General features: G+C 44.0%; 1 protein-coding gene across 2 annotated transcripts in view; it reads right to left on the reverse strand.

Moving 5' to 3' along the window:
- Window positions 1–12,751, reverse strand: part of LOC147668982 (putative neutral ceramidase C) — a 101,458-nt gene that overhangs the window by 39,504 nt on the left and 49,203 nt on the right. For both annotated transcript variants that reach the window (XR_015303760.1, XM_086948311.1), the window contains exon 5: window positions 4,434–4,580. Coding sequence is in view for 1 of the 2 variants with exons in the window: in XM_086948311.1 (XP_086804437.1) it covers window positions 4,434–4,580 (147 nt within the window). In the remaining variant the exon portion in view is untranslated. The remainder of the gene's footprint in view (window positions 1–4,433; window positions 4,581–12,751) is intronic.

The following is a 12,751-nucleotide window of genomic DNA, read 5'->3' on the forward strand; positions in this document are numbered from 1 at the left end:
GTATAAAGTATGGTGCATTGCAGGACTAAGTCCTGTGGAACATATTATGTGATCCATTCGGACATGCAATTTATATGGGACCAAATACAGAGACGATTCTCTGTGTCCCCCATTCAGTCTGCACCGTGCATCCATGAGTTGCCACTGATTCAGCTGGCTAGTGCTCATACCCAGGGAGGGTATGAGCAGTCTATATTAACATCCAATACACAGTTAAAGTACCCACGGGGTATTCACCCTTTCTGCCAGGTTCCCTGGCATTTTGTCCAGAAAACTGGCTAGTTCAACATTGAGGAAATAGACTTTGCCTACCACTATTAGACTTACCTCTAACTGCCCTTTAAGTAATACATATCTTCCTTTGGATCTATTTGGGCTAAGTCTAGGGCAAAAGGCAATCCCGCTCTTAGCCAAACTGCAGTGGCTCTCACATATGCACAGTATGCAGTGTAATACAATGTACCCTCTATATCCAGTTTAGCTTCCCACCCTCAACTACTGTTAGGTGTGTTTCTTGCAACAACGCTATTTGTTTACCCCTTCGTTTCAATGGGGACTGGATTTTATATTGTCTACTCATTGCATTCATACCACGTATATTCCATGTCTTAATAATCAGGTTATCATGTTGATCCATTACTGAACAACCTTGAACACACAGGCACATCCTTGAGAACATGGGAATTGGGTATTCAGGTTGACCACCGACCAACTTATCAATATTTCAGAGGCATCCCATCCTTCTTCCCACCACCGGGCCGGTTGCAAAGTTGCTAACGACCATGTTAACATAAACTCATTTCAAACAAACATAACTAAGCTAAATCAAACATTAGACGTTTACTGATAAGGGTACATTGGTACCATAGTCTGCTTGCATGTACGTTCAGTCCTATTGGCCTCTATAGATTATCAGCATTTCCCTGTGGTAGGGATCCCAAAATTCAGCCAGAGTTAATTGTAGGACTCAGTTTAGATGTCACTTACTGTGGCAGTATGATCATATGGCCGTTCATTTGGTTATGGTGGAGCACATGCCATGCTTCCAGCTTGTGTCAGCATTGTGCATGGCAGACCGTGTGGTGCCTCTAGAGTGATCTCAGCATTGCACATTCGCCCTTATGTCTGCTTGCTGTGGACTCAACTCAGGCATCTTCCCCCAGCAGGCGGGGCCAATGCAAATGACTGACTCTGGTAGGTTAGTGGGAAAATCGCTATGGCGGCCCTAAATGTGGCCATGGTTAATCAAGCTCACAGGTTCTGATCAATGCAATTATCCCATAATACTTCAAAGTAAATTGTCTGCTGTCTGAGGCGTGGCCAGTGGCCTAGGGTATGCCTAGATGTGGGTCCCTTGCTACCGATGCCACTGGATTCAAGTTAGCCTGGCTGATGAGGGGTAATACCCCAAAACCGGTCCCAGGATGCTTGTTTCAGGTCTAGAGAGGACCTGGCCTGTTAGTTCGGGCTGGACTGTTCCAATGAGGAACAAGGTGAAGACTGATTTGCATATAGGTGGATCCAAACTGGGGTGCCATGGTGAGCAAAAGAATGAAGGATCAAACCCAGATCTGTGACTGGGGGTCAGTGGTTGAAAAGTTTCAGCACTCCGTCCATCATCTTGTGTGTTTGGATGAGGCGTGACCAGTGGTCAGTCATCAAAGCCCCGCAATGGTGATGGTACTTCCTGTGTCGTCCTCTTTGTCTTTATCTCATGGGTGCACCACTGTAGTTCAGGTTGAACTTGATATGTTGATAGCTGATTGGTGCTCCTCCTGTGTTTGTTCAGGCTAGGACATCACTGAGTGCACTGTGATGAGCAAGGACCGTCCCATTGTTGCTCCTCCGATGATGCAAGCGACAGGGACTAGGATACCCCAGCGAGCTGAGGGCTTGCCGCCGCCTGGTGTTTTTTCTGCCATGTGTTGTTCTATCCAAAGCCAGACATTTTCTTGTGTCATGAAGAAGTGGGCACCCTGATCAGCCACTATTTTCAGGTGAGCTGGCAACATCATGGCGTATTTCAGTCACATGTCACACAGCCACTTTTTCACAGCTGTGAATGAGGCACAGTGCTGTTGTACTATGAGAGTGAAGTAAAGGAATATTAATACAGCAGCGTTCTCCAACTTGGTACTATACTAGTTCTTTGCAGTATAGTGTCTCTGTCACACTAGTTTAGGATATTGGCAATTATCAGGTGCAGAGGGGTCTAGAGCAGCAGCCTCTTCGCTGGGACACAGAGTGAATATTCTACTATGAAATGGTTGATAAGCCCTGCAGGGCAACCTCTCTCTGTAAGACAACTCAATGAATTATGTTGCATTATTGCCCACGAGTTGTTCCAGCAGACCTACCGTATGTAGACTATTACACCATGAGCAGCCCTCTGCGTCTTCTATGTGCTCTTCCAGGATGCAGACTCTGTCTTGCAGCTCTTTCAATTGTTCTGCAGTGTCTGTTGTGTAGGGGAGTTGGGTCTCCAGGGTGGACTAATTTTGTTCAACATGTTCACTGAGCTTAGGCTGATCTTCTCTGAGAAGGTTAAGATCTATGACTACAGTGTCAATCTTAGCTTCTAGAGCCATCCCAGTATTTCCTAACACTAGAAGTATGTGGTCCAGTTTATCAGTCATAGCGGATTGGTGACGTTACAACGCAGGCTATTACAACGCCTGCTGTTACAACGCGGTTTTTACATCGCATACCATTACAACGCATCGTGCTTTTAAGCGCTGGATAGTGAATTATTTAATTTACTATTCCAACTCCAGTCCCAGTGGATAGTAGGGAAGGTGTTGGATAGTAAATTAAATATATTCCCTATCCTAGAGCGCCCCCCAGCGCAATGCGTTGTAATGGTTTGCGTTGTAATGGTTGCGTTGTAATGGTAGTGCGTTGTAATGAATGCGTTGTAAGTGATGTTTCCCGTCATAGCATCTGACACGCCCAAATGAGTCCCCTCATCATGAGGGGAGCAGAACAGGGCCTCTGCCGATTTCTCCTTGAGTGACAAGCCACCTCCAGGGGTCATTGATTTGGCACCTTGAAGTCTGCCCAGTTGCCAATGTGCGAAGTGGCCATACTCCAGGATTGCAGTCTTTCAATCTGGCTATCTGTAGCCTTTCAGGCCGCCCAGGAGCCACGGGTGAAGGAGAGAAAGGGGTTGTGGTACCCGCCTGAGTCAGCACGAGAAGCCAGCAATTCACTTCTCATTTATGATTGTGTCATTTGGGCATTTGAAGGCAGTCCGGCCCACCACCTACGCCGGATCCATATTCACTGTGAGGAGACGGAACACAAGAGCACATCTCTGTCATTGCTCAATCTAGCGCTCTTGTTAATGGTCCATCCGGATCTAACCACTCTAGCCTATTGCATATGGTTTTCAGACATCTCCGCAGAATTCTTCAGCAGTTCGAGTGACAAGGTTGCATCTGGCTGGTCAGCGCAGGCCTGTCCGGGGTTCATTGCTGCAACTAACATTAGGTCAGCCCACAGTCAGTCAGTTCACAGCCCAAAGCAGGGCATTTGTACTGCCATCTGGTTTGTAGTGGGCTCCTAATAGAGAGGGCTCCTAATGGCGATGTTGGCGGATAGTACGTGTCCGCCATCTTTGTTAGTTGGTTCCACCTCCTAAAGAAATGTTTTCCTCATTACAGGCTTTTGCCTGCGACTCAGGCCAATAACTCCAGTTCAGGACCTTTAACAGCTGGTTTAGCCCTCAGCAGCTGACTATAATGCTATAGTAAATAACAATAGACCATTACAGGTTTCATTCTATAAACATTAGCAATTATTCAAACTTCCATGAAGTTCTATCTCGGAGATATCACATGAGAAATATAACTGTAATACAACAACCCCCACTGAAATATAAAGTGGCAGGGAAACTGATGCTTTTACAATGTAGCTGTGTATATTGGTTAGAGAAAACACTAACTCCAGAATTCATTGTATCAAGAAACTGGTATCCATGTTAGCAATTTCATTTATAATTCATTGTATTTTTTAAGTACTATGTTTAGTGAATTATAAGGTGTCATGTTATGCTGGATTAGCGTGTTCTATGGGTAATTTGTCCTGAATTATCTTCTGATAACACTCTCGGAGCCGCGTACTTTAACACTGTTTTAACACATTTTCTTCAACATAATGTTTTTAATTTAAAATAATACATGATATATAACACCCAAATTCACCCATTTTCCTTATGACTACTGAAATGCAGATCTATAATACTTGCACACTCAATTTCTACTTCACCTACTCAGTACTCTAAATGATGTGAAATGTAGACATGATAATTGGCATGTTTTCTCTGTCACCTGAAACATGTTGTCCACCTAAAACATGTCACACTTCCTGAAGCAGAACTTTCCTCACTTTAGGCTTCCGTTGTTGAGAAACATGATAGTAGGGAGGTAACTTACCAGACTATATTGGGCCTGTACATCCTGTAGCACATAACCAAACGTCTGGTTTTCTGATGCTTTGTCAACTGGGTTTGCAGGCACTAAGCTGATCAGACCAGTAATATATGGTGGTTCTGGGCCTTTAGGTACTTCATGTACTGCGTTCTGGAATATAAAATAATATATGAATTCGTTTTCACTGTCTGGACATCTTACAGTGCACTTTAGATGGAAGACGCAACAGGGTAAGTTCATCTGTGTTAAGAATGTTGGCCATGACATTCTGTGCAATTACAACACAAACATTGGACACTGGAGTCCTCATTTAGACATGGGTGGTGGCATTGCCTGTGCATAGACCTAATTCCCACCATAGCAGGAGAATGGTAAGTGGCAGGGCACATCAACATAGTGGTGTAATGTCAACCATGCTGATGTCACTGTTCAGTCTCGTGTCCCTGCAAGCTGCCAGGTTGAGCCCAAATCTGGTGGAAATTCCCAAAGCCCGAGGGCATCCCACAAAAACTACCAGGTCCACACAGGGGTCCAAAACAACTGGGTAAATCTTAGGATTACCTTTCACAAAAAGTGTGCTGTCTGCCCCCTCCCTAGAAAAGGAGCGTGCCGTGTATTCCGTCTTCTCTACCACACATATAGGTCTTTAAAAAAGGGTAGGAAACACTCTCCTGAACGCTCTGAAAATGAATCAGGATGACAATCTCATTACCTGCTTTGTTTTTTAAGACTTACTCAATTTCTAATAAGGTTGGATCAAGATGTCTGAATGTATTCCGGATGATGCCATTTTATGTGTCTGTGATTTGTTAGTTATGTATTATTGTTAATTGCCTTTTGTTTGTACATTTTGTCTCTAGCTCCATTGTAATTACACTGAAGATTTGAAAGAATGTGTTTGGGAGGCCATTAATGGCTGGTACATTTTAATGGTGTAATTATTCAACATTAAGAATTAGTTTATTTATGTTGATACAATTGTTTTTAACTACTTTTTATTACTTTTTACTTGTTCATGTTTTTAAACTTATGTTCTTAAAATTTTTTTAACAGAAATAAACTATTTTAGATGACTGAAAAGACAATGAAGACATATATCAATGATTAAAAACAACATTTACATTCCTCCATTATATTGGATTATGTGGAAAGCATATATTTATTTTTGGTTTTACTGTTGCAAAGAACTAGGAGTGCATCCTCGTGTGGATATTTCCTTTTGGATTGTATGTGGATCATTTCTATGCATATGTATTTTATAAATCTCTCAACCAGTGTGTGTGCAATTCGAAATGGTTAGAAGAAATACTTTGTGACCATTTTTGGTGTTGTATACCATGGGATGATTAGTGTATTTTAAGGGCATATAGTACTCATTCTCAAAGTCTAAGCTGTGACAATTTGACAGCTTACTGTTGTGACTTAATTCTCCCTAGTGCATCCTCTTCTTAGTTGCTCAGCCAGTATGAATGTGATGTCTGCGTGGAATGTTGGAATGCCTGATGACAGTGTGATTGGAATGTGAGTGTGCTTGTTGGTATGTGAGGAATGACAGTTGAAGAGTGTAGGCTGAGCAACAACCATCTAGCTCCTGGTGGGACTTCTACTATATCTTATTTGATTCCCTTTTGGACATCTAATGAACTTAACAAGACTTACAACTTATATCTACTGGAGCAACTAATAAACCTTTTCATGGTAATACTTCATGGTTACCTCTGGTCATCCTTGAAATCTACTTATAACACTTACCATTTACTTAGATAGGAGCATCAAGTGGTGCATTTAATGCTCTCGCCGACAGCTACATGCACTGCTTCATGTCTCATTCAGGATGTGCTACTCTCTGGTATCTAGCCAGCCCTGTCCCTTTATGAGGCAGGTTTCACAGTGCAGGCACATTATGAATGTAAATCCTGAGAAGGAGGTTGGCTATCCCACGGAGGCCTTCTTCCCAGCATTCACTACAGTTCACAAGAAGGTGCCTCTTTATTATTTTTGAGTTGTAAAACCCTTTGCATTGTGAGGGCATTGGGCATTGCTTGCACTGCCAGTGGCATAGCTAGGGGTTGAGAGGTGAGACGGCAGACCACGAAGATGGAAATTAAATTTAAAAACAGAAACCACTTACCCTGCTCTCGCCGAAATTGCTCACCTCACCCGCCACCCCCAAAGAGTGCCGTCTGCGGCGGCTCGCCCCCCTCCACCACCAGCTCCTCCAATGCAAGTAGTGAGGCTGGTCAGAACACAATCTAAACACTGCTTTCAGCACCAAGTCTTCTACTGTATCCTGATGTTGCACCTCCTGAGAATAAGATCCGAGTTGTTCATCTTAGTCATCAAATGTGCGTGGCAGTCTATTGGCACGTGGAGGGTGTGACTGAGTTTACAAAATATGAGGTTAACACTTGACATTGGTGTTTTGTTTTTTCGAAGCTGCTGCTAGGAAGTTCAGAATTAAACAAATGCATCAATGGGGAAGTTTTTGAATGAATATGTCTGTTGCTTGGGGAGGAGGGTTAACAGTGAAATAAATCAAACATGATGCATTATTGACTGACTCTAAGAACGCGAATTTTCATAAACCACGTAAGTACTAAAAATTGTGGGGGCAAATCACCAAATGGCAACGATAATTATCGCTGGCCACGTGTAGTGTGTGGAATCCTAACTCGTCTATCGCCGGATTCTATCGCCCGGTTAGCGCACTATCAGCAACGCACATCGCCGAGGAGATAGAAATCCAGGCAATAGCGGCGATAAGTGTCACCATCTCAGGAATACCTGCGATAAAAAAAACTGAGTTAGATAAAAACATTGCGGATAGGGAGAAGTGGACTCAGCATAATAATCCACCTCCCATTCTAAACATGGCCAAGTCAGAAAATTGGCAGGCCTAAAAAACCTGTGAAATAGCCGGTTAGCACTAGTTTTAATATCGCTAGGCCGGTTAGCGATTCCCTTGCTGATAGGGAGAACCTCTGTTAGCGATTAATTTCACTGTATTTCACACGGGAACGCCTACCCGCATCTCATTAGCGATGCGAGGTGAGGTGAAAAGATAATGGGTGCTACAGCATGGATTCACGCATTAGCATGTCCATTCTGATAGGGCGTTAAAATTATTGTTGCTTTTCGCCCAGAAACGGAGGCAAAAGCGGCAATTATTTTAACGCTGGCCCTTGATGATATGCCCCGTGATTCGTTGTTATACCCAATAAAAGAAAATTAAAGCGTTAACATTATTGCACATTTACCTGCATTTTGAATGGACTGCCATTTTGGTATTTTATGTTGAACATTGCACATTTAAGCCTCACTGTCCTAGAACACATAGCTACCTTCTGAAGCTGACACAACAACACAAGAAATGCAGGAATGGCCTTTTGTGGACTGCAACAAGTATTCAAAGTCTTCTCTTATTGTTCCTACAAGAAGAGTCTGACATCAGCTCACTAGTGCCCATCTGAAGTAACGTTTCATCATGAGTTATTTACTCCATTTGTTTGCATTGAGGAAAAGTGTTTAAATCTAGCAACGAAATATACAGATATTTCGGCTTTACATGCTCCAGCTGACCAGTAGGCGAAGCTCTGATCTGTTGAAATGTCATTGACTTTATTTTTTATTCTTGCTGACTTCTATGAGCTAGCTCAAGTCTTTTCTTTTAGACAACTTGGTACATTGTGTGCTGTTAAACCTTTTCATTCAATGGGGAAAAGGAACGCTCTTGATCGTACTCCACGTTGATCCCTGATGCCAGAGGTAAAGGAGAGATTTCTCGATAAGAACCAGGGTGGAGCGTGGGCCGGCGTTGGACCTGGCAATTCGAGAGGACACTGTAATCAGACCTGAGGCAAACCTAGAAACGTTCCCAAGAACCAAACAAGAGTTGATCTCCGCTCCACTGGAAAGCTGAATCATAGTTGCCAGAGCAAAATGGGAAATCCTTAGTCAGGTCAAAATAGTTTCATAGACTAACCCAAATCACAAGAAATAACTGAAGAAGGATCAATAAACATTGGCTGAGTCAAACTTCCAAGATTGGTCCAAAACAAATACAGGGGTCAGTAGAAGGAAGCATGAGAAGGAGAGTGAGGGATCAGGTGAAGGGGGCAAAAACAAGGCATGGGAACAGAATTACAGGTGCGAGCTGAAACGACAAGCGAGGGGGTGAACTCGACCTATGTTGCTAGAGACAGTCTTATGCATCTACCAACCCCTTTATAGATCTCTACCCTCTGTGACTTGAAAATTAAATACCAGCACGATTTAGATCCTACCCTATAAACTGTTGTCTTTCATGACTTCTGTCTCGCTTGCCCGTTTTCCATCTCATCTATGTGTTATGTTCATTACTCTCTTGTGCAGAGTCATGCCCCAATCCTGACATCTATTTAGCCTGTCATTTTGGAATTGATTAAGTATGGGGTTTTAGGGCTGATTGATTGTAGGAGCAGTATGCCCATTTTTCCTATAAAGAAGGCAGAAAAGTCAAATGATTCATGCAGGATTTGAGTGTGATTAATAATATGGTTCTCCATAGTTTCCCCATGGTCACCAACCCCTCCACCTTCTTTTCCTTCCTACGAGCCAGTGGTTTACAGTGATTGACCAGTGCTCTGCCTTCTTTTCTATACCCATTCATGAACAGAATCAGTTCCTTTTCGTTATTCAGTGATCCCAACTTTACTGGTGGTGACTCCGTCAAGGCTTTACAGAGTTTCTGTAAATCTTTGCCCAAGCTTTATAGAAGGATTTGGAAACTTTGCTCTCTCCTGGGAGCTCTAGTGCAGTTTTTTGATGATTTATTGTTGGCCTCTTTCACTTAGATGACTGCAAATGAGACTGTGTCTACCTCTTTACTGAATTGACTAAGAATAGACATAAGGTTTCAAAAGATGAAATGCAATTTTGCCTCTCCCAGGCAGATTATCTGGGTTCTGACATCTCCACGCGAAAGGGACATTAAAATGGATTAAAGTTGACCTGGGCGGAGTTCGTGGAGTTTCACGCCACAGAAATCCATGGATTTACCGAGTATTGCCGGCCACCCCTATTGCAAACACTGCCTTGTACCTCACCCGCCTCCTTCAGTTCTCAGGGGTCTCTGGCACCGACCTAAGCAGCAGACACATATCTGGTGGATCATGTGTGTGCACATGCTGCCTTATACCTCACCCGCCTGCCCTCCAGGAATCTGTGCGACACCGTCCTGTGCAGCAGACACACGTGTGGTACATGATATGGGCACACACTGCCTTGTACCTTAGCCGCCGGCCATCTGGGGGTCTGTCTGTGTGACACAACCTGTGGTAGATGATGTGTGCACATGTGTGCACATTGTAGATCCCCGCCTGCCCTCTGGGGGTCAATGTGACACCGACCTGCGCAGCAAACACATGCGGAACATGATGTGTGCACATTCTGCTTGTAGAGCAGTCACCTTTTTCAGGGAGCTTTATCTCTGTGTGGGTTACTAAGCAGGTGGCATCTGGGAGCCAGAGAGAGGCCTCTTGCAGGCTGGGCTCGCCACTGGCACCTGCTAAGTGGAGTCAGCCCCATGCCTACTCACCTATCGTTTATAGCATACTCTGTACCGAGCAGTCCCTGCTTCTAGGCTCTAGTTGTGTGTGGTTTGCATTTGGTTAACATCTGTATGCGGTTTGTGTTTTTGACCAGGGCCGATGGTCTGCCCTCCGGAAGCCTGCGTCCAGTGTTTTGTGGTATTGCAGTATGTTGCATGGTTCTGTGCTGTGTTAAGTGGTACTGAAGAGTGCTGTGTGGTACTTACGTGTGTTATATGTGAACTAATGAGTGCAAGGGTGTGAATTAAATATTGGAAACATTAGCACACAATCCAATACACGGATTAATGACTACATGAATGCATGTATCACTGAATGATTCATTCACTAACTGCATTATTGATAGAGGGGGTGAAAGTATTGTTGGAAATGTCTATAAAAGCCTAAGTTGCCAGAATAAATGCATGATTTATTATATTACTGTTAGTATACATCGTTATAAAGCAATAATGGACTAGTGAGTACAACCGTAACAATATTGAAGCCTAGGTAATAATGGCAGGATAACATCTTTCACAAGTGCATTAATGCCTTTGGTAAAGAAAACATAAATCTGTTAACACCTTAGCTGCTATGGAATGTCCAGCTCCAGTGCTGAACGTTCCATTGCGCAGGTGCAGCTGGAACGTCCAACCGCCGACGGCAGCACTCCCGAGGTGGTGGTGCCGTCGGCCGTTGGACTGGGAGCAGCACTTATGAGGCTAAGGCTTGTCTGTGCTTGACATTGGGGTGAATCCAAATATGCCAATGTTTTCATAGTAGTGCACCTAAGTAGATGGAGTAGAGTTAACTTGCCCAAGATCACACAATCCGGTCAAACGGGAAGCCAAGCTCACCCTCCGGTTTCCTCGTGCCACAATCAACAACCTATCCTCTGAAAAACATATTGAAAGAAACCTGAAAACAACTACAAAAGACTGAAAACGATCTCAAATTTGGAGATATTTAAGTGAAATGCTTTGCATCCGCTTTGAATTATTAGTAGGGAAGCAACGTTTGTCTGAATATCAGAGAAGTAAGAAAGTCCTAGTATTCAATATCAGAGCGAGATCCCATTTATCATATTTATACCCCACCCTAACCAAGCCCACTGTCTCTGTACCCACACTACTCTCACTCTATGAACCCATGGCACATCTGACAAACAAAGAAACCAGTTGCAACATTGGGACAGGGACCTGTCTACCCCAGTTGGCTCCAGATATTTTCTGTCGGCTGTGCTCGAAAAAGGGGGGATTTGCATGTGACATGGCCATCAGAATTTAGGACATCCTTTGATCAAAAGGCCTACTAATGCATTCCATTCAAGCGGAACAGGGAAACTCTCGCACAAAGGCCAAGCAACAACTAATGAGAAGAAATTTCAGAAACAATATGCCAAAGAGCTGGTCGTATATAATCGTCCACTCACACTTGCTGTGCTTTGTGCCTCCATTTTGATTGTAATAACAAACGTATACCTTACCTTCGTAGGATGTGGTGACTAAGAAGATGGTTTTCAGGAAGGATCTGTGAAAATTAGAGTACGGAGTTCCTCAGTGGGTCATTGAACACAAATGAAGATGAAGTATGGTGAATGGTTGGACGGAAATCGTATGTGGAGGGGAATTCCTCCTTTCCGAACTAGGGCCCTCACACCCCCATCAAGCTAGGTATCATGCTTCATCATACGAGCCTGCTCCTCGTCGGGTCGGTGCTGCAATACCCGGGCACCCATTGAGGGGCTCTTTGGCAGAGATCTTTTCTTCCTTGCTAAATAGGTGCTGTGGCTGTACCGGGCCTAGTATGTGTAGACGTCAAAGTGGAGTGTGCAGATTCAACAAGGAGTGGGATTACTCGAAATAACTTTATTCAGGGAGGACCCTAGCCTGATTAAAAAGAATATAGGAGAGGCGACAATCTGACTACAATGTGTCGGAAATGCGCTCTACTCCTAGGTGGTCGACATGTTTCTCGCCTGGTAGTCATGAATGATCTGTGGCGATTCCTCAGGACCGTGTGTGAAGAACTATCTACAAATTAATGGTAATGTGTGCAACTACATACCATACAGTGGTTCGATGGGACTATTTTCCGCAGGTAAGAAGCCAGCCTCAACTCTGTAAGATTGTACTTCATCATTTGCAGCAGGAAAAAGTCACACGTAATGTTGTGTCTGCCCCAAGAAGAAGCCCAGTGGTTGACCTACCCCCGCTCCACTGCAACTGGGATGGTGGCAGGATCCCCACTCTCCCAGGAAGTTGTCGCCTTCTAGCAGTCTTGCTTGGAGGCGTGGGGAGTGCTTTGTTGACCTTTTATGGACTAAAGGTTTCTCCTAGTTCCATGCAGAGGGAGGGTTTTTCCAAATTGATATTGCTAAGACTTCATCCTTAGCACATATGAATAATTTTTTAGAACACTACCCAGGGGGTATACTTCACCTCTCCTATCTACGCACAAGGTTTAATCCCCAACGTCATCCTCCGACTGAACAATGGCTAACACAAGCACAAGGACTGTATAAATACAGCACCTCATCCTATCAGTAGGCAGGAGGGAACCAAGACATCAAGGCAAACACACTGACCAGAGACGCCGAGGCTCTTGCATGCAGTCACTCCAGCTGACAGTGATCACTCTAAACATCCCTTGCGGGGTGTCAGACTCAAGACCAGGACGAGGTCCCACACTCTCATTATTCAGGTAATGAGGTTTGATTAAATCCTAGCGGGATTCTTGGCTCCTAGGCTTATT

The sequence above is a fragment of the Lissotriton vulgaris genome, unplaced genomic scaffold (assembly GCF_964263255.1).
Source record: "Lissotriton vulgaris unplaced genomic scaffold, aLisVul1.2 SCAFFOLD_2003, whole genome shotgun sequence".
Taxonomy (NCBI): domain Eukaryota; kingdom Metazoa; phylum Chordata; class Amphibia; order Caudata; family Salamandridae; genus Lissotriton; species Lissotriton vulgaris.